Source organism: Erinaceus europaeus, chromosome 6 (assembly GCF_950295315.1).
Source record: "Erinaceus europaeus chromosome 6, mEriEur2.1, whole genome shotgun sequence".
Classification (NCBI taxonomy): domain Eukaryota; kingdom Metazoa; phylum Chordata; class Mammalia; order Eulipotyphla; family Erinaceidae; genus Erinaceus; species Erinaceus europaeus.
The window spans coordinates 5,868,755-5,890,430 of NC_080167.1; the positions used below are offsets into that span (position 1 = coordinate 5,868,755).

Sequence of the window (21,676 nt, forward strand, 5' to 3'; positions counted from 1 at the left end):
TCTCAGGACATACACACAAATTTGAAGCATTTGAGCATGAAAATAAATTTTATATTAACCCAGGTTCTGCCACTGGAGCATATAATGCCTTGGAAACAAACATTATTCCTTCATTTGTGTTGATGGATATCCAGGCTTCTACAGTTGTCACTTATGTGTATCAACTAATTGGAGATGACGTCAAAGTAGAACGAATTGAATACAAAAAATCTTAAAGTGAGGCCTATCTTGATTTTTCTGATTTTTTTTTCCTTCATTCCCCAGATCAAGTAATCAAAACATTTAAGAGCCACAAAATTGTATTACTTTTATAATATTTTGCAGTAAAAAAAAATTGTTTTCTGTTAATACAATGCTCTAAGCTTCTTGTAAACTATAAGAATATATTTAGTTTATGTATATGGTTTCTATGAAAACAATGTCCACCAAACAGTAAATGATCACGTGCTAAAAATTTATTCTTGTAAATATCCTCAAAGTTGATATTTGGAACTTTATTACAAAAGTAGTGCATGGGGAGAAAAAGATTCTAGACTTTCTTGTATACATTTTTCTCTTCCAATAATAAACAGTTATCATTCATTTATAAAAAAAAAAAAAAAAAAAAAATGTTGAGTGTAAAGAGCCTTGGCTGAAATTTCTATAAATGGTATGGTTTGAAACTTACTATCTGAGGCCAAAAAAGGACCTTCCAGAAGGAACTAGCATTATTGTTAACTGCCTGGACCTGTAGCAGGCCTTTTCGATAAGCTTTTTGCTTTCCCTGCCCTGGACGTAAAAGGGAGACTTCAACTTAGCAGATCCTGCTCCCTTCCCTGAATACACGCTGCCTGCGTCATAGCTTGGAAACTGCTGGATGGAGCCTCTTTGACACACGGCCTAATAAATAACTAGTTAAAAATGGGGGGAAGACACCTGCAGACCTGCTTCACACACACCCCTACCCCCACAAGTGGGGAGCCGGAGGCTTGAACTGGGGTCCTTGCACTTCATAGTATGTGCGCTTAACCCGGTGCACCACTGCCCGGCCCTTGGAGGATGAACTCTTGGCAACAGTCTTGGAATCAGAATTTCTGATAGGTCCTAGTAGGGGGAGCTAAGGAATTGGCAGGATTGAAGGGCACAGGGTATTAGAGATGTGGAGGCTGGGGCTTGCTGACCTGACTGTCAGTTACTCGTCGGGAATGTAACTGATTTCTAGCTTTGCCAGCTGAGGTGGAACCAGAGCCTAAGAGGACCAGGTGTGCTGCGCAGAGAGTGAGGACTTCACTTCTGGGCCAGTCGTCATTGAGAGAGCTGTCTGCAGGCTGCCCGGGCAGTGTGTCCAGCAGGCAGTTAGGAAAATGTGAGTGGATTTCAGAGAGCGGCGCACAGCTCACCCCCGTCCTCAGAGACTATGAAGGGGCCACTAGTTTAGCATCCAGACCCTGGGGGTGGATGCCAGCAGCACGATGGGGTTACCACCTTGTATTGACTAGTACGAGTTGTGAATCTGTCACCTAGCCTTTCTATTAACTAGCCAATCTCACTGTGTTGACTTGACCACCAACATACTGTTTGCCCTTGAAAGAAGGGTGCTGGCGGCCGAGGCACAGCTCACTGAGTAGGGTCCCGTGGGGGTGCCCGCGCTGGACTCAGGTTGAAGTTCTGGCACTACAGGGGCTGCTCCGAGGCTGCATGGGCCAGGCCCTCCCATCTAGGGCGGGAGACTGGAGAACTCCGACTCACTCCCAGGAGGACCTGTTGCCATACAATGTAATTCTTTCCTTCTTATTTCTCTAGGGCCTATTCCCTGGTGGATTCCAGTCAAGTGTCTACGTTTCTGATCTCCATTCTCCTTATAGTCTACGGTAGTTTCAGGTAAGAACTCTCCAAAGGGGACTCACTTTAGTTACAGCTGGAAGAAGACATCCTCTGACTTTGTTGGCCCCAAACCATACTTCTTTGTGAAGGGAAGTATGATTTTTTTTTTTTGACAAACTGAGTTAAAATGGGACGGTTCTGCTGTTAATTTTCTAGTTGGCTGCCCTTCCACTTCTTGGTTTTGCTTATGAGTTTAGCACTTTGAATGCAAACACACGAAAACTGCTTAAGTTCTGAAAAGAATGACTCATGTACGTTCACTCGTCGGGAAGCTTTAGTCAAGACTCACTGACAGTGATTCTGCACATGCTCAGAAGGAACACACCATGCTCCATGATGAAGAGGCAACAGCATCAACTGAACCATGGAAAGTCACCAACTTTTTGGTCTAAGAAAATTTCAGGGGCTGGGTGGTGGCGCACCTGATTGAGCACACATGTTACAATGCACAAGGACCCGGGTTCGAGACCCCGGTCCCCACCTGCATGAGGAAAGCTTCACAAGTGGTAAAGCAGGGCTGCAGTTGTCTGTCTACCCCAATTCCCTCTCAATTTCTGGCTGTCTCTATCCAATAAGCAAATTATAAAAAAAAAAAAGAAAAAAATTCATATGGTTCAACCTTTATAATTGAGCGAGGATTATTAATTTGCCAAGGAAGGGTTCTCTGTTTACCTTGGGGAGGCTAAGTCTGGGTCTTCTTAATTCCTGTCATAGAAACAGGAATAGCCAGGAGATTATCAGCTCCTTACCGATTTTTTAAAATTCACTTATGTTGGAGAGAGACCTAGCACTGTTTCACCACTCATGAAGCTTCCCCCCGACAAGTGGGGACATAAACTGGAGTCCTCGCGAACAGTTAGTGTTTGCTTAACTAGGTAGCACAACATGGCTCCACAGGCTCCGTGTGTGTGTGTGTGTGTGTGGTATATTTAGCATTTTAGCTCTTTTAAGTATATGTTTCAGTAGCAGGTAAAGACATTTAAAAGAACTGCTTTACCAACACGAGAGAAAGCCAGACCACCACTCTGACATGTGTCGGTGCGGGGGACTGAACTAAGGACGTCATGATAAACATATGATACCCCCCCCTTCACTACTTCCTTGGCTGACGTAAGGTCATTTTTAAACACATTTTTGGGGTGTAGCTTAGTGGTAGACAACATGCGTTATGTGTATGACACCCTAGATTTGATCCCTGATGCAAAAATGCTTCATGACAGGGGCCAGGCGGTAGTAGCACAGTGGGTTAAGCAAGCGCACATGGCGTGTAGCGCATGGACTGGCCTAAGGATCCGGGTTCAAGCCCTTGGCCCATGGATCCCCACCTGCAGGGAGTTCGCTTCATAAGCAGTGAAGCAGGTCTGCAGGTGTCTTTCCCTTTCCCTCTCTGCCCTGTCCAATAACAAATACAACAACAAGGGCAACCAAAATGGGGAAAATGGCCTCCAGGAGCAGTGGATTTGTGGTGCAGGCACCCAGCTTCAGTGATAACCCTGGAGGGAAAAGCAAACAAACAAAAAAAGCCTCATGACTTTTGCGACAACCCAGTATATATTACACGCCCACCTGTGTGTTTACTGCACAAATTGATATGCTCTGAAGTGTCCACGTGCTTTAGTCTCATTTTAATACTACAGCCATTTCTTCTTCAAGTATGGTAGCTCATGGTGGTTTTTTGTTTGTTTAAATATTTTTTTAATTATTTATTTCCTTTTGTTGCCCTTGTTTTATTGTTGTTGGATAGGACAGAGAGAAATGGAGAGAGGAGGAGAAGACAGAGAGGGAGAGAGAAAGACAGACACCTGCAGACCTGCTTCACTGCCTGTGAAGCGACTCCCCTGCAGGTGGGGAGCCGGGGCTCTAACCCAGATCCTTATGCCGGTCCTTGTAGCTTTGCGCCACGTGCGCTTAACCCACTGCCCCACCACCCGACTCCCGCTCATGGTGGCTTTGATTGTAACTCCCTAATGACAGATTAGAATGTTGAGAATACACTGAGCAGTTTGTAGGCGCTGATTGACTTTTTGGTAAATGTCTTGTTCTTGCCTATTTTAAATCAGGTTGTCTTACACTGAGTTTTAACAGTTCTTAAATATTCCAGATACAAAAATATCGTTTGCAGATATTTTTCCTAGTCTCTGGCTTACACTTTCATTTAAATTGTTTGGCTTGTTTATTTTTTAATGGGATTAATGGTTGTTGGTACCTGTGCAAACTTTGTTTTTCTTTTCTGTTCTTGTTTCTCAACTTCTTTTTTTTCTTTTTTTTAAAATATTTATTCCCTTTTGTTGCCCTTGTTGTTTTATTGTTGTAGTTATTGTTGTTGTCATTGTTGGATAGGACAGAGAGAAATGGAGAGAGGGAGGGGAAGACAGAGGAGGAGAGAAAGATAGACACCTGCAGACCTGCTTCACCGCCTGTGAAGCGACTCCCCTGCAGGTGGGGAGCCGGGGTTGGAACCGGGATCCTTATGCCGGTCCTTGTGCTTTGCGCCACCTGCGCTTAACCCGCTGCGCTACAGCCCGACTCCCGTTTCTCAGCTTCTTCCCATGAATGAGATCATCCTATATTCATCCTCCTCTTGTATTTTTTTTTTTCCCCCTCCAGGGTTATTGCTGGGCTCGGTGCCTGCACCATGAATCCACGGCTCCTGGAGGCCATTCCCCCCCCCCTTTTTGTTGTAGCCTCGCTGTGGTCATTATTATTGCCATTGTTGATGTTGTTCGTTGTTGGATAGGACAGAGAGGGGCAGAGAAAGACAGACACCTGCAGACCTGCTTCACCGCCAGTGAAGCAACTCCCCTGCAGGTGGGGAGCCAGGGGCTCACACCAGGATCCTTATGCCAGTCCCTGCGCTTTGCGCCACATGCACTTAACCCACTGCGCCACCGCCCGACCCCCCATCCTCCTCTTTCTGATTTAGCTCACTTAACATGATTCCTTTAAGTTCCATCCAAGAGGAGGTGAAGAAAGTGACTTCATCATTCTTCATAGCTGAGTAGTATTCCAGTGTGTATATAAATCACAACTTGCTCAGCCATTCATCTGTTGTTGGACACCTGGGTTGCTTCCAGGTTTTGGCTATTACAACTTGTGCTGCTATGAACATAGGTATGCAAAGATCATTTTGGATGGGTGTGTTGGGTTCCTTAGGGTCTATCTCCAGGAGAGGAATTGCAGGATCATAGGGTAGGTCCATTTCTAGCCTTCTGAGAGTTCTCCAGACTGTGCTCCACAGAGGTTGGACCCATTGACATTCCCACCAGCAGTGCAAGAGGGTTCCTTTGACCCCACATCCTCTCCAGCATTTGCTGCTGTTACCTTTTCTGATGTATGACATTCTCACAGGAGTGAAGTGATATCTCATTGTTGTCTTGATTTGCATTTCTCTGACAATCAGAGACTTGGAGCATTTTTTCATGTGTTTCTCAGCCTTTTGGATCTCTTCTGTGGTGAATATTTTGTCTAAGTCCTCCCCCCATTTTTGGATGGGGTTATTTGTTGTCTTGTTGTTGAGTCTGGCAAGCTCTTTATATATATGTTGGATATTAAACTCTTATGTATGGCATGTAAAGATCTTCTCCCATTCTGTGAGGGGTCTCTTGGTTTGGGTAGTGGTTTCTTTTGCTGTGAAGAAGCTTTTTAATTTGATGTAGTCCCATAGGTTTATACTTGCCTTAGTTGGTTTGTTTTTGTCTTCCTTGCAATTGGACTTGTATTTTCCTCGAAATATTTGGTAGTTTCTGGTCTAACATCCAAGTCCTTGATCCATTTGGATTTTACTTTTGTGTTTGGTGAAATGTAGTGGTTCAGTTTCATATGTCAGCATCTTTCAATCCAATTTTCCCAGCACCATTTGGGGCCCCTTGTGTAAAGTTAGATGAGCATAGTATGTGTGTGTGGGGGGGGGGGGGCGGGGAACACCACTTTTATGCTGGAGCACTGTTGGGGATTGAAAGGCTTGTGCATAACTATTATGCTGTCTCCCCACTCTTTTCTTTTCTTTTTGTATTATCTTTACTGATTGGGTAGAGACGGCCAGAAATTGAAAGGGTGATGGGGGAGAGAGAGCGATACCTGCAGCCCTGCTTTACCACTTGTGAGGCTTTCCCCCCTGCAGGTGGGGACCAGGGGCTTGAGCCTGGTTCTATGCTCATTGTAACATGTGCACCATCACCTGGACCCTGCCACTTTTCTTATGTTTGTTATTTACCAAAGAGATTTTTGCCTAATCTGTGGACACAAGGCTTTTCCTATATTTCCTTTCTTAAATTTTACTTTTATTATTATTTTTTTACCAGAGCACTTACCCTCTCTGCCTTATGGTGGTGCAGGGGATTGAACCTGGGATTTTGGAGCCTGAGGCGGGAGAGTCTCTTTGCATAGCCATCATGCTATCTCTTCTTCCCGTTTCCTTTAATAAGTTTGTAGCTAAGAGACCAGTTTTGTATACCAGCATTTACTCAATAAAAAACTGAAAGACTGAAGTTTTATAGTTCAGGCCAACGTGGTACAGCTCAGTGATAGAGCATGTGCGTCAGATGCAGGGCTCTGGGTCTGACCCACATTCACAGCAGTGCAAGTAGGGGCCAGGCGGGGGTGCACATCACAGTGCTCGGGGGGGGGGGGGGGGCAGCTTCAAACCCCTGGTCCCCAACTGCAGCGGGGAAGTTTCGAGTGGCGAAACAGGTCTGCAGGTGTCTGTCTGTCTCTATCCAGTGAGAAATAAGAATATTTTTAAGTGCAAATGACATACGTTTGGGGCTGGCAGGATGGGTACCTGGTCAGGTGACTGCTTTGTCATGCTCAGCGTCCAGGTTTGAGTCTGGCCTCCGCCACACTCCCCCCGTCTGTATCTCCCTCTTTCACCCGAAACTGTCGACCCAGAGCAGTAAAACCCTAGCAAGGACCTCTGCCCACCCCCACCCCCCACCCCCCCCAAAAAAAAAAGGGTAGTATGACTTCATATATTTTTGGAGTTGATTTTTACATATAGCAGGAAGTACAGCTCCAGAGTCATCTGTGAGACCGTAGCAACTCAGTTACCCAGGCACCCTTGAAGGTGACCCTCTATCCCCACCAATGCACAGGACCTGGCTGCCAGCCCTTGCTCCCCCACCTCTGTGGGGGACACTCGGTAAGTGCAACTCTGCAGGTGTCTTTCTCCCTCTCTTCTCAAAATAAGTTCATTTAAAAACCGGGACCAGTGGCAGCGCACCTGATTGAGTGCACATTATAGTGCAGTGCACAAGGAGCTGGGTTCAAGCCCCAGTCCCCACCTGCACGGGGAAAGCTTCACAAGTGAAGAAGCAGGACTGCAAGGGTTTATCTTTCTTCCTCTCGATATCTGGCTGTCTCTATCAAATAATCAATAGAGACAAAAAAAAAACAAACAAACAAACAGTTAACCCTAAATGAGACAGTTTGCTGCTAAACCGTTTGCCTGTGCCTCCTCGTAGCAGTAACTATGTCCTGACCGCTGGAGCTTTGTAGGAGGTGTTGACTGTCCTCGATCTTTGCGTTTCTGTTTAGATGCAGCTTCAGCTGGCTGACTTGAGATCTTAGCAGGTATTGTGATCAATAGGTCCTTTGAGGAGACCTGCTCTCCTAAGAGTAATGATCCAATCCAGGAACCTGAAGGATTCTGCCTTTAATGTTTAGCTTCTTTAACTTAATGTTTATTATCTTTAATTTTCTTAGTTGTGTTTTTTTTATATTTATTTATTTCCTTTTTGTTGCCCTTGTTTTTGTTGATGTTGTTGTTGTTAGGACAGAGAGGAGGAGAGAAAGACAGACACCTGCAGACCTGCTTCACCGCCTGTGAAGCGACTCCCCTGCAGGTGGGGAGCCGGGGGCTCGAACAGGGATCCTTACGCTGGTTCTAGTGCTTTGGTGCCACCTGCCTCCCACACATAGCCATTCTTGAAGATTCTTTTCTATGCAAAACACCAGCTTGCACTGGCAAGCTAGCTCAGTTGGTTAGTGTGTTGCATTGCCATTGGCGAGTCCAGGTTAACGCCGGGCGCCTGCTACACAGAAGAAAACTTGAGCGTGGCGGCATCTCTCCGTGTTTAGAAAGATGCCAGCCGTTTCTCTACCCCTGGCTTATAACTGCAGACAAAAGCAACGACCAGACCTCCTCTTTGTGGCATGATTAATAGAGTTCTTAATATGCAAGAATTATTATCGTCTGTCCCACTGTGTGAGCCTTGGGCTTTTATCTGCCTTGCTCTGTGAAGTCACGCACAGCTGTGAAAACTCCAGGTCAGCTTTGAGATTCCTATTTCTGGCTTACTTTCCTGGTCCCCCCCCCCCCATTTTCACTGGATAGGACAGGGAGGGGGAGATGGAAGATACCTACTTGACCAGGTGAGGCATCATCCCCCCTGCAGGTGGGGAGCGGGAGATGGAACCCAGGCCCAGGTGTGCCACCATCCGGCTCCCTTAACAAGCTTGTTTCACTTGGCACTGACTATATTAGATATATATCACCTGCTAGTGGTGAGATGGCTACTATTTCCCGGAGCGCTTCTGTGCTAAGTGCTTTACATAAAGTCTCACAGTCCTACAACATTATGCTGTTCCTCCCATTGCAAATAGAATTGGGACCCACAAAAACTTACCCCAAGTATTACACAGCGGAACTGGGGTTCAGACCCATGCAGCCCTTTGTTGCTTTCTGTGGAGATCTCAGGTCTGGGAGCAGATTTACCTGGCACCAAACTGAGCAGCTGTCTGTGAAAATCCTTGTGGCTCACTTGTTCTCCAGTAGCGCCTCTCAGACTAAACGTGCATAAAGCCGTCTGGGTCCTGCACCACACTTCTGAGCTGTTGTGGTCGTAGCCTTCTCTGAGCCATGTGCCGCTCAGCCCTCCACCAGACTCTCCCCTCCCTGTGTCTGCGGCTCACTCTCCATGGGACACTCAGCACATCAGGTCTGGAGCTTGGGCAGTGCTGTTGGCGGTGCCCAGCCAAGTGTCAGCTCCTCGCTTTTTACCTGCTCAGAACTGGGAAAGATGATAAAATTGAGGGCAGAAGATCTGTGGATTATACCGGTTATTTACAGGTCCAGTGACAAAAATCACATCAAATATAACTAGGCCGGGTGGTGGCGCACCTGGTTGAGCACTCGTGTTATGATGCATATAAACCAGGTTCAAAGCCCTGGCCCACTGCAGGGAGGAAGCTTCATGAACAAACAGTGGAGCAAGTTTCTCTCCCTATCTCCGATAAGCAATAAAATAAACTTTTAAAACCCAGGCTCTGCAACAAGGGCAACAAAAGGGAAGAAATAAATAGTTAAAAAAAAAAAACTAGGTTCTAAACTTTTATCTTTAGTTATTGGATAGAGACAGCCGAAATCAAGAGGGAAGAGGGTGCTAGAGAAGGAGAGAGACGGACACCTGCAGCCCTGCTTCACCACTCACAAAGCTTTCCCCCTGCAGGTAGGGACTGGGGGCTCAGACCCGGGTCCTTGCACACTGTAATAACGTGCACTTAACCAGGTGCGCCACCACCAAAACCGGGAGTCAGGTGGTAGCACAGCAGGTTAAGCACACGTGTCGCAAGCCAAGGGCTGGCCTAAGGATCTTGGTTCAAACCCCCGGATCCCCACCTGCAGGGGAGTCTTATCTTTCTCTCCCACTCTGTGTCCTATCCAACAACAACGACATCAGTCATAACTACAACAATAAAACAATGGCAAAAAAAAAGGAAAATAAATGAAAATAAATAAATAATTTTAAAACCAAAACCCACCATTACTATTCAACATATTGTTGGAAGTTCTCGCCATAGCAATCAGGCAGGAGCAAGGAATTAAAGGGATACAGATTGGAAGAGAAGAAGTCAAACTCTCCTTATTTGCAGATGACATGATATAGTATACATGGAAAAACCTAAGGAATCCAGCAAGAAGCTTTTGGAAATCATCAGGCAATACAGTAAGGTGTCAGGCTACAAAATTAACATTCAAAAGTCAGTGGCATTCCTCTATGCAAACACTAAGTTAGAAGAAATTGAAATCCAGATATCAATTCCTTTTACTATAGCAACAAAAACAATAAAATATCTAGGAGTAAATCTAACCAAAGAAGTGAAAGACTTGTATACTGAAAATTATGAGTCACTACTCAAAGAAATTGAAAAAGACACAAAGAAGTGGAAAGATATTCCATGTTCATGGGTTGGAAGAATTAACATCATCAAAATGAATATACTACCCAGAGCCATCTACAAATTTAATGCTATCCCCATCAAGATCCCAACCACATTTTTTTAGGAGAATAGAACAAATGCTACAAATGTTTATCTGGAACCAGAAAAGACCTAGAAAAAAGAACAGAACCGGAGGCATCACACTCCCAGATTTCAAAGTGTATTATAGGGCCATTGTCATCAAAACTGCTTGGTACTGGAACATGAATAGACACACTGACCAGTGGAATAGAATTGAGAGCCCAGAAATGAGCCCCCACACCTATGGACATCTAATCTTTGACAAAGGTGCCCAGAATATTCAATGGGGAAAACAGAGTCTCTTCAGCAAATGGTGTTGGAAACAATGGGTTGAAACATGCAGAAGAATGAAATTGAATCACTGTATTTTACCAAATACAAAAGTAAATTCCAAGTGGATCAAGGACTTGGATGTTAGACCAGAAACTAACAGATACTTAGAGGAAAATATTGGCAGAACTCTTTTCCGCATAAATTTTAAAGACATCTTCAATGAAACGAATCCAATTACAAAGAAGACTAAGGCAAGTATAAACCTATGGGACTACATCAAATTAAAAAGCTTCTTCACAGCAAAAGAAACCACTACCCAAACTAAGAGACCCCTCACAGAATGGGAGAAGATCTTTACATGCCATACATAAGATAAGAGTTTAATAACCAACATATATAAAGAGCTTGCCAGATTCAACAACAAGACAACAAATAACCCCATCCAAAAATGGGGGGAGGACTATAGTTATAGCATCTATAAGTGACAACAGGTATGACAGACACACTAATCCAGTCCTGAAAAGTAGCAGTAAACCACACTTACGTCTCTCTGGATAACTGTTAAATGGCAGCAAATTACAAATGAATTCTCCACAGAAGACTAACATTCAGATTGCAGTAAAACAAAATAGGAAATGAGACATCAACAAAGCAATTGATAAAGCAAATTTCCTGGTACCATTTTTTGCACAATGTAAGTAGATAAAAATGGCAAATTGAAAAAATGAAATAAAATGATATTTCCATCTTGTTTTAAGATAATAGAGACTACTATAATAACTTAAGAAGCCAGGAGAATATTCAGTGGTACAACACATGTTTTACATGCATGAAATCTGGTGTCTGATCTCTGGCTTGCCTCTCTCTCTTTCTCCCTTTCTCTCACAATAAAAAATTTTGAGAATGGGGGATAGATAGCATAATGGTTATACAAAGAGACTCTCATGCCTAAGGGTCCAAAGTCCCAGGTTCAATCCCCCATCCCACCTTAAGCCAGAGCTGAGTAGTACTGTGGTTTTAAAAAATGATGATAAATACTGCATTCCCTCTTCGGTACACACACATCACATATGTATATCATTCAAAATGTAGAATTAAAGACGGTATCTGTAATTCTGCTACATAAATAATCTATTAAAGCTCCATTAGCTTTTCAATTTATTTTATTTGAGAGGGAAGGGGAAGATAGGGAGAGAGACACCTGCCTCACCATTTGTAGGGGCCAGGGGCTTGACCCAGGATCCTTGTGCATTGTAACATGTTTGCCTGGTAACTTTAAGGTTTATTTTACAGGAAAGAAGCCAGAGCATGACTCTGGCACCTACAGTTAGCCACTGAACCGCCTCCCTGGCTTTTTAAGGCAAACTCTTAGCTGTGCTTTAGTGCTTAGGCCACATGTCACTAAGGCTGCAGGGATAGGTGATTGCATTTCCTTTCAGACTAAGTGCATATAATTACAAAATTAGATCAGGTTGACCAGAACAATCGTTGCTGTTATTCACGTGCTGTACGGTGTGTTTATTGCCTTTTTGAACTGTGCTTTGTGCCTTCTAGAACATACAGAAATCGGATCTAACTAGATATTGGGGAGGGTTATGTATTCTGTAACACACATGGACAAGCTCCTTTGTATTTAACAATGTCTAACTTTTGTGTATATTGAGCTTAAAAAATCAGAATTCCCCAAAGGAATTCTCCCCTCCCCGGAGTCTGGTCAGCCAGTATCAGTGTTTGGAAAGATGGTGCCCTTACACGCTAAGAGAAGATCCAGTCTGCTGTCTCCTCTGGTACTTATAGCGTGCTCGCAGTCACAACAAGCGGAGCTTTGAGTAGATAGGTTCTCAGTTCCCCTTTGCTTCCTGCAGTTGTTTGCCATTGCTCCACCCTGTTGAAAGAGTTTCAGACTACGTGTTCACAGAGCTTTGCATGTTGTAATGCGACGACGTGAATTACAAGGAGTCCGAAGAGAGAACAAGGTACAGGTGGCGGCAAAGTAGAGCCAAAGAGAACTCTGAAAACGCGCACCATAATGGCCCTCAGCAGGCTTTCTCAGGGCCTTCTTTACGAAGACATTTAAGGGGGTCGGGCGGTGGCGCAGCGGGCTAAGCACAGGTGGCGCAAAGCACAGGGACTGGCGGAGGATCCCGCTTCAAGCCTCCGGCTCCCCACCTGCAGGGGGTCGCTTCACAGGCGGTGAAGCAGGTCTGCGGGTGTCTGTCTTTGTCTCCCCCTCTGTCTTCCCCTCCTCTCTCCATTTCTCTCTGTCCTATCCAACAACAACGACACTAATAACTACACCAATAAAAAACAAGGGCAACAAAAAGGGAATATTTTTTTAAAAGACATTTAAGAGTAGTCCAGGAGGTGGTGCAGTGATAAATCATTGGACTCTCAAGCATGAGGTCCCAAGTCTGGTTCTTTCTTTCTCCTATCTTCCTCATTAATAAATAAATTCTTTAAAAATAAAAGTCTACAGTGTCTTTGAGTGAAAAGAACCTAGTTCAAGTGAATTGCAATTTTTCTTAGACCAGACAGACCTTTATCCCAAAGACCACTGCAGCAGCAGCAGCTGGCCCCACAGGGTCCTGAGTTGCATACCCTCTAGGTGGTCCCTAACCTTGTCTACTGATTGACCTGGTCCTGGCAGCGTCTGTGTGACAGCTGGCCCTGGGGTTCCACTGAAGAGGTGACTGGCAGCTCTCCAGACTACCGGTGTAACTAGCAGCCAGCCCCATGGGGTGAGGCTTACGGGTCCTGCTGTCACCCGGTTCTCAGAAGTGGAGCAGGCACCGTGAGTGTGGTCATTATCACCGTCTCACTCGGATGTGGGTCTGAGAAGTCAGATTGGTGCGCGCCCACAGGGAGGGAGGGAGCGGGATGCATGGCCCCGAAACTCCAGTTGCTGGGAATTGCATCACCAGCCTTAGAGGTTACTCATCATGATGAACAAAGCTATCCCGTGACAAAAGGAGTTAAAGTTCAAAATACGGCACAACTGAAACCATGTAAATGTGCTAAACGCACCTATTTTTGTTAGGGAGCCGCTCAAGGCTTGACTGAAGTGGGAACAGCTAATGTGCCTTTCCTCTCTGGTCAGTTGTTTTCCTCTTGTGATGGAGAGACACGGACCACACACAGTCAGTATATGTGAGTCAACACTTCCCATGCACAACAACAACAATAACTACAACAATAAAAAAAGGGGGCAACAAAGGGAAAATAAATATAAAAAAAATATCCTGAGCTCATAGTAGAGCAGTGGTCACCAGAGACTGAAAAATGAAGGTGTCAGAGAGAGAGTGAACTCCTAGGCTTTTTTTTTTTTTTTTGTAGTGCAGTGGGTTAAGAAGCGCACATGGCGCAGAGCTCACCCGCTTAAGGATCCTGGTCCTGGTCGAGGCCCCGCCTCCCCACCTGCAGGGGGTCACTTCACAGGCAGTGAAGCAGGTCTGCAGGTGTCTTGTCTTTCTCTCCCCTCTGTCTTCCCCTCCTCTCTTGATCTCTCTGTGCTATCCAACAACAAAGACAGCAATAACAACAATAAACAAGGGCAGCAAAAGGGAAAAATAGCCTCCAGGTGCAGTGGATTCATAGTGCAGGCACCAAGCCCCAGCCATAACCCTGGAGGCAAAAAGTAACAATGTAAAGTATGTAGAGATATGGCTTGGAAGGTTTAGTCACAGTGGAACCCTTTGATCAGCATTCAGGAAAACTCCAACCGATGTACTGACTGCGACCTAGATTGTTTACTGTTCTGCAGTTGTTTGAAAGAGATCTGCCTTCCTTTTCTGATACCGTAGCACTTAAAAGCAATGCATTGCCTGGGCAGAGAACCTCGCCACTGTGTCCTGGAACCCCACCTCCCCAGAGCCCCACCCCACTAGGGAAGAATAGAAATAGGCTGGCAGTGTGGATCCACCTGCCAACACCCATGTCCATCGGAGAAGCAGTTACAGAAGCCAGACCTCCCACCTTCTGTACCCCATAATGATCCTGGGTCCATGCTCCCAGTGGGATAAAGAATAGGATAGCTGGGAGTCGGCCGTAGTGCAGCGGGTTAAGCGCACATGGCACAAAGCGCAAGGACCAGCGTAAGGATCCCGGTTCAGCCCCCGGCTCCCCACCTGCAGGGGAGTCGCTTCACAGGCAGTGAAGCAGGTCTGCAGGTGTCTGTCTTTCTCTCCCCCTCTCTGTCTCCATTTCTCTGTCCTAACAGCAACATCAACAACAATAACTACAACAACAATAAAAAACAACTAGGGCAACAAAAAAGGAAAAATAAATATATTAAAAATTCAAAAAAAGAATAGGAAAGCTTCCAGTGGATGGGGACAGAATATGGAACTGTGTGGAATTGTACCCTCTTACCTTTGGTTTTGTTGATAGTTTCTATTTTACAAATTAAAATAAAAAGTGTGCCTTACTCTGTACCGCACGATGATTCTGGGTCCATGCTCCCAGAGGGATAAAGAATGGAGGGGATGGGATACAGAACTCCATTGGTGGGAATTGAACCCCTCTTATCCTATGATCTTGTTGATTATTAAACCAATTAAAAAGAAAATGCCTACCCGGGGCCTGCTGCCCGGGGCTCTCCCACCAGCACCCTGAGACCTGCCCTGAGCTGAGCTGGAATAAACTTGCCAAACGCTAAAAAAAAAAAGAAAGAAAGAAAGAAGAAAGAAAGAAAGAAAGGAAAAAAGAAAATGCCTTGTTACTAACTTCTGACTTTGTGAGACTAAAATTTACCTATAAAATTTTTCCCACAGGTCCCTTAATATGGACTTTGAAAATCAAGATAAGGAGAAAGACAATAACAGTTCCTCTGGGTCTTTCAATGGCAACAGCACCAATAATAGTAAGATTGATTATTATTACTGACTTTCATATATGTAGTTGTCTTGATTCTGTAACCCATTAGTTAATTGGGTTTAGGTATTTGTGTTCAGTTTAATGATACAGTCTAGTGTGTATTTGCTAGGCTCACGTTTTGAATTTTCCCTGATTTCTCATGTACTGTTAATTTACTTACCTCTGAGAGAGAACCAGAGCATCACATGCAAGGCTGGGGTTAAACTTGGGGGCCTTGTGCTTGAGAGTACATTTATCCACTGCACCACCTCCTAGAGGCTGTAGTTTATTTTTGCCAGAGCACTGCTCAGCCTGGGCTTAGGGGGATGCTTGGGATTGAACCTATGACCTCAGAAACAAAAGCCTCTTAGAGAAGGAAAGAGACTGGGTCAGGCAGTTGCGCACTGGGTTAAGCACATAGTACAAAGCATAGGATCCTGGTTTGAGCCCCTAGCTACCCACCTACGGGGGGTCACTTCACCAGCAGTGAAGCAGGTCTGCAGGTGTCTTTCTCTCCCTCTCTCTTTTCCCAATTTCTCTGTCCTATCCAATAAAAAAAGGAAAAGTGGCCATCAGGACCAGTGGGTTCATAGTGTAGCCACCAAGCCCCAGTGATAAACCTAGAGGCCAAAAAAAAAAAGAGAGAGAGAAAAGGAAAGAGACCACAGCTTTGAAGCGCAGTGGGGACTGGGCTCAAACCTGAGTTGTGCCTGGCCCCAACTCTGCTAGCTCCCTGGCCTCCTTACATTGCTTTAGACTCACATGCTTGAAGCTGGGCTGCCTTTTTTTTTTTTTTTATTCCCTTTTGTTGCCCTTGTTTTATTGTTGTTATTGATGTGCTGGGCTGTGTTCTTAATGGGGCATAAAAATGAGTACCTGCCTGCTTTTATGGCATCTCAGATATTGATGTTTTGATAAGAGAAGAAAGCAAAAGTTTATTATTAACTTGTATTGTTTCTGTATGTACGAAAGAGACCCAGTAAGACTAACTCATCCGTGTGGCTTCAGTTTTCTTTGATGCATCTGTTGGCAAGAGACAGAAGGTCAGAGGAGCCAGCACACATGCCCGCACCAGAGAGCATCACTTTGATGCTTGCGACACTGGGGATCGAACTCGGGACCTCAGGTCCGGGCCCGACACCTTAGCATCGCGCCGCCTCCCAGGCCATGCTTCAGTCTCCTTATTGTGAAGCCAGTTATTTTGTGGGTGTTGATCACAAACCTACTTATTCAGTGAGCCTTCTTTAAGTATAATTTCTAGGAGTGATTTCACAGAGAACTACGGACACACAGCTCCACTTGGTGCCAATGTCCTGTGCGTGTCTGCCTGGCGCCATGGTTCTCACAAATCCTTCGAGACAGTTTGGTACTGACCTACTTATTTTTTGTAAAAATCCTGGGTTTCAGTTCTCTATATGAGTAAAGCCATCTGGTAGTTCTCTCACCTCCTGACTTCACTAAGCATAATCGCTTCCACTTCCATTTAGTTTGCCCAAAGGTTACAGTGTCTTTGCAGGCTGCATTCCAGGGAATCTGTGCCTATCTCCTCCCTTCTCTGTCTGTCAGTGAGCATTCAGGAGGCTGTGGTTGTGAACAGAGGTGCACATGTCCCTTCAGTTAGTCCTCTTGCCCTTTGGCTAATGCCTAGGCATGGAATGTGGTCGTGAGGTCTTTCCATGTTTATTGACCCAGAAACTCTCCATAGAGGCTGCTGCACCAGTCTGCATTTTAACCAGCAGTGTATCAGAGTTCCTTCTTCACAACTTCACCAGCACTTGTCACTTCCTGTTTAGCCATTCTGAAGACAGCTATTTCACGTACTTCATAAAACTCAGAACTATGAGAATTGCTTGTAATGGTTAAGATTTCATAAGAATGTTTGCTACGGGAGTCGGGCGGTAGCGCAGCGGGTTAAGCGCACGTGGCGCAAAGCACAAGGACCGGCCTAAGGATCCCGGTTCGAGCCCCCGGCTCCCCACCTGCAGGGGAGTCGCTTCACAGGCGGTGAAGCAGGTCTGCAGGTGTCTATCTTTCTCTCCCTCTCTGTCTTCCCCTCCTCTCTCCATTTCTCTCTGTCGTATCCAACAACAACGACAGCAACAACAATAATGACAACAATAAAAAACAACAAGGGCAACAAAAGGAAAAATGAATTTAAAAAAAACCTTCAAAAAAAAAAAAAAGAATGTTTGCTACGTGGCCATGTTGAACAGCTCAGAGACCCACACGGCAGATGCTACCCAGCACTAAGAATGGGGCTTGCCCTCGATGTACAGCACTGGGGAAAAGATACCAGAAAGACCCCATTTTGTATGGAAATTGCAGAAACCACGTGCTTCGCAGGCTGCCTGGGACTCAGGGCAGGCGGGAGAATTGGACTCTGAACTGCAGTGATGACAGTATCCTAAAACTATTAATTCGCTACCTACGGCAATGATTGCACACTTGATAAAGCTACCCCCTAAAAAGAATTTTTGTTGAGTTACATAGTCTAAAAATGGATGAAATTTTTGGCATATAAATTATATCTCATTAGAATCATAGTAAATGGAGTTGGTGGGGGCACACATTACCACATGCAAGGACCAGGGTTCAAACCCTTGGTCCCCACCTGCAGGAGGGAAGTTTTACAAATGGTGAAACAGGGTTGCAGGTGTCTGTCTCCCACTCCCATCTGTTTCTGTCAGAATAAAAGAGGGCTGGGGAAACGGCCACTGGGAGCAGTAGCTCATCGTAATAGGCACTGAGTTCCAGTGCCTGTTAAATCCCAGCGATGATTTTTGTGGCAGTAACAGGCTTTTTTTTAATATATATATAAAATGGAAACACTGACAAGACCATAGGATAAGAGGGGTGCAATTCCACACAGTTCCCACCACCAAAACTCCGTATCCCCTCCCCTCCCCTGATAACTTTCCCTTTTTTTTAATATTTTATTTATTTATTAATGAGAAAGATAGGAGAGAGAGAAAAATAACCAGGCGTCACTCTGGTCCATGTGCTGTGGGGGATTGAACTCAGGACCTCGTCCTTGAGAGCCCAGTGCTCTACCCACTGCGCCACCTCCCGGACCACGATAGCTTTCCTGTTCTTTAACTCTGGGAGCATGGACCCAGGGTCATTATGGGGTGCAGAAAGTGGAAGGTCTGGCTTCTGTAACTGCTTCCCCGCTGAACATGGGCGTTGATAGGTGGATCCACACTCCCAGCCTAATAACAGGCATCTTAATCTTCCAACCTCAACTGTCAATTCCCAAAGGTTGAGAACCCACGTTATTTAAAATTCCTTCGAGTTGCCAGCTGTGTATTCAGTATTTAATGAAGCAAAGTGAATACTTTCATGATTAACAATACTTGTGTTTGTCGAGCTGACCACACATGCGTTGAGTCTGCAGCCTTGTTCAGTGGCTGGTAAACATATCTTTGTACCTAGTTTTCAGTTCAGTTCCATCGACTGAACTGTTTCAGTTGCCAGTTTCTTACACTGATTTTCAGCTTTAAAGACAATAGAACTGCACTTGAGTCCAGTTTTCCAGTTGTGTCTATTCTGGTTTTGTTTGGAAGCCACTGAGTTTTTACTAAAGTGTCTAATTAGCTGCTTTCACGCACCTCGAGGCTGTGTGCATTATTTGAGGCAGTATACTGCCGCCAACTGCAGGAGCTCTGTGGCCCTGTCTGGCAAATACTGTTGAGTATATTTGTGGGCATTCTTCTGCAGGACTAAAACAGTCAACAATTATCTCCAAGTGTAAAATCTGAGTTTTTAAGAAAACACATCTCGCATTGTAACTACTGTTGTAGAAAAGCTCTTTGTTTTCACTTTTGCATTTTAACTGCAAACTGAACTCCAGAGCTCAGATTTGATGTCAACATACTTCTCATCTACCCAGCCACTAACAGTCTTTGTCCTCATGAGCCATTTAATTTTCTGTTCATATTTTAAATCAACAGTCTGTAGACTATATGATGCTTTGTTTTGCAGAAGAGGGGGGTGTTGGGCGGGCTTTGTCAGGAGTTGTTACTATAATAGCCATTTATTTGAGAAACTATTACAGTCAGTTGTGAGTGGCACCTGGAATTTGTAATTTCCTCTAGTTTTTTTTTGTTTTTAAATCATGTTGGGGAAACAGCATAATGGTTCTGCAAAAGACTTTGATGCCTGCTGCCCCAAGGTCCTAGGTTCAATCCCTAGCACCACTACAAGTCAGAGCTGAGCAGTACTCTGATCTTTCTTATTAAAAGTAAAGTACTTTGTTTTATTTAAAATATTTATTCCCTTTGGCTGCCCTTGTTTTATTGCAGTAGTTATTATTGTTGTGGCTGTTGGATAGGACCGAGAGAAATGAAGAGAGGGTGGGAAGGCAGAGGGGGAGAGAAAGATAGACACCTGCAGACCTGCTTCACCGCTTGTGAAGCGACTCCCCTGCAGGTGGGGAGCCAGGGACTCGAACCAGGATCCTTATGCTGGTCCTTGTGCTTTGTGCCATGTGTGCTTAACCTGCTGGTAAAATACTTTTTAAGTAAACTATGATTCAGATGAAATTTAGAAATGTCCGAGTTTTGGCTTACAGATATCTACTTGGCATGTTAAGATATGCTCCCCCTTCCTGGCCAAGCTTAATGGGGTTGACTGCAGTTCAGAACACAGTTCAAGTTCATCTCTGTTGTGGCTTTTTTTTTTTTTTTTTTTTGCCTCCAGGGTTATCTCTGGGGATGGGTGCCTGCACTATAAATCCACTGCACTTGGAGGCTATTTTTTCCCTTTTGTTGCCCTTGTTTATTTTTGTTGGATAGGACAGAAATTGAGAGAGGAAGGGAAGATAGAGAGGGGGAGAGAAAGACACCTGCAGACCTGCTTCACCGCTTGTGAAGTGACCCCCTGCAGGTGGGGAGCCAGGGGCTCGAACTGGGATCCTTACACCGGTCCTTATGCTTTACACCATGTGCGGTTAACCTGCTGCACTACTGCCCAGCCCCCGTGGTTTTCTTTTTTTGATAGGACAGAAATTGAATTGAGAAGGGGAAGATAGAGAGGGAGAGACACCTTAAATCTGCTTCACCACTCATGAAGCTTCCCCTGCAGGTGGGGACCAAGGCTTTGAACCCAGGTTCATATGCTCCCTCAGGCGCACCACTTCCCACCCTCCTTATGACACAGAGAGCAGTCTTCCTAAATTCAGTTGCCCTATTCCTAAGTGAACTATTTGATGCATCTACCTAGCCACTAAGAAGTTAACTTTAACATTTTTTAATTTATTTAAATCATTTTGTTGCCCTTGTTTTATTATTGTCATCGTTGTTGGATAGGACAGAGAGAAATGGAGAGAGGAGGGGAAGACAGAGAGGAGGAGAGAAAGACAGACACCTGCAGACCTGCTTCACCGCCTGTGAAGCGACTCCCCTGCAGGTGGGGAGCCGGGGGCTCAAAGCAGGATCCTTACGCCGGTCCCTGTGCTTTGCACCACCTGCGCTTAACCCGCTGCGTTGTCCCTGAACTCCCAATCATAATGATTTTTATTAGTAGCCAGGCAGTGGCGCACCTGGTTATACATTCACATTACAGTGCTCAAGGACCCAGGTTCAAGCCCCTGGTCCCCACCTGCAGGGGGGAAGCTTCATGACTGGTGAAGCAGGGCTACAAGTGTCTCTCTCCCTCCCCCCCCACTACCCAATAATAAATAAGAATAAAGATTTTATTATTTTTGCTCCATGTGCGTTTAGCCCGCTGCACTACCGCCTAACCCCAACGATATTGTTTCACAGAAATCTCAGTGGTTATTTAATCAGAGCTGCGTGTTAGCATTGGTTACGTTCATCCTGATCTTGGTGCTTTTGTTCACAACCGTAATTTAATGGAGAGACTTGTAACATTTCTTTATGTAGATCACAAGATCTTGGTCGCTGTCATGCACTTGATATCTCAGCAGGGTTCTTTGTTTTTTAGCCTTTTTTTTTTTTTTGTCTCCAGGTTTATCGCTGGGGCTCGGTAACTGCACTACAAATCCACTGCTCCTGGAGGCCGTTTTTTTCCCTTTTGTTGCCCTTGTTTATCGTTGTTATTATTGATGATGTTGTTGGTTAGGACAGAAAGAAATGGAGAGAGGAGAGAAAGATAGACACCTGCAGACCTGCTCACTGCCTGTGAAGCAGGTGGGCAGCTGGGGGCTCCAACCGGGATCCTTAAGCCGGTCTGTGTGCTTTGCACCTTGTACGCTTAACCCGCTGCGCCCCCACCCCCCAGGATTCATTTGAAAGCAGAATGCACATAAAATAATTACTTTTTCTTTTAGTTTGGTGGTTTTCAGACACTGCCATGTTTTCCCTCTCCGCCAGATAACTCTATTCGTGTTTCCTAGCCCAAGGGAGAGAAGAATTGTGTAGGGAGTTATTAGCCAGCCCGGCTATTTCATTGATAGTTTAGACCTGAGCACTGGAATGTTTTAAGATCTCTG

At 45.0% G+C, this 21,676-nt stretch overlaps 2 protein-coding genes across 2 annotated transcripts in view; one reads left to right on the top strand and one right to left on the bottom strand.

Moving 5' to 3' along the window:
- ACADS (acyl-CoA dehydrogenase short chain) overlaps positions 1-21,676 on the bottom strand; it is a 379,518-nt gene that overhangs the window by 329,901 nt on the left and 27,941 nt on the right. The window lies entirely within an intron of this gene.
- SPPL3 (signal peptide peptidase like 3) overlaps positions 1-21,676 on the top strand; it is a 109,870-nt gene that overhangs the window by 75,644 nt on the left and 12,550 nt on the right. The window contains exons 2-3 of the mRNA XM_007525264.3: positions 1,783-1,860; positions 15,144-15,232. Of these exons, the coding sequence (XP_007525326.2) occupies positions 1,783-1,860; positions 15,144-15,232 (167 nt within the window). The remainder of the gene's footprint in view (positions 1-1,782; positions 1,861-15,143; positions 15,233-21,676) is intronic.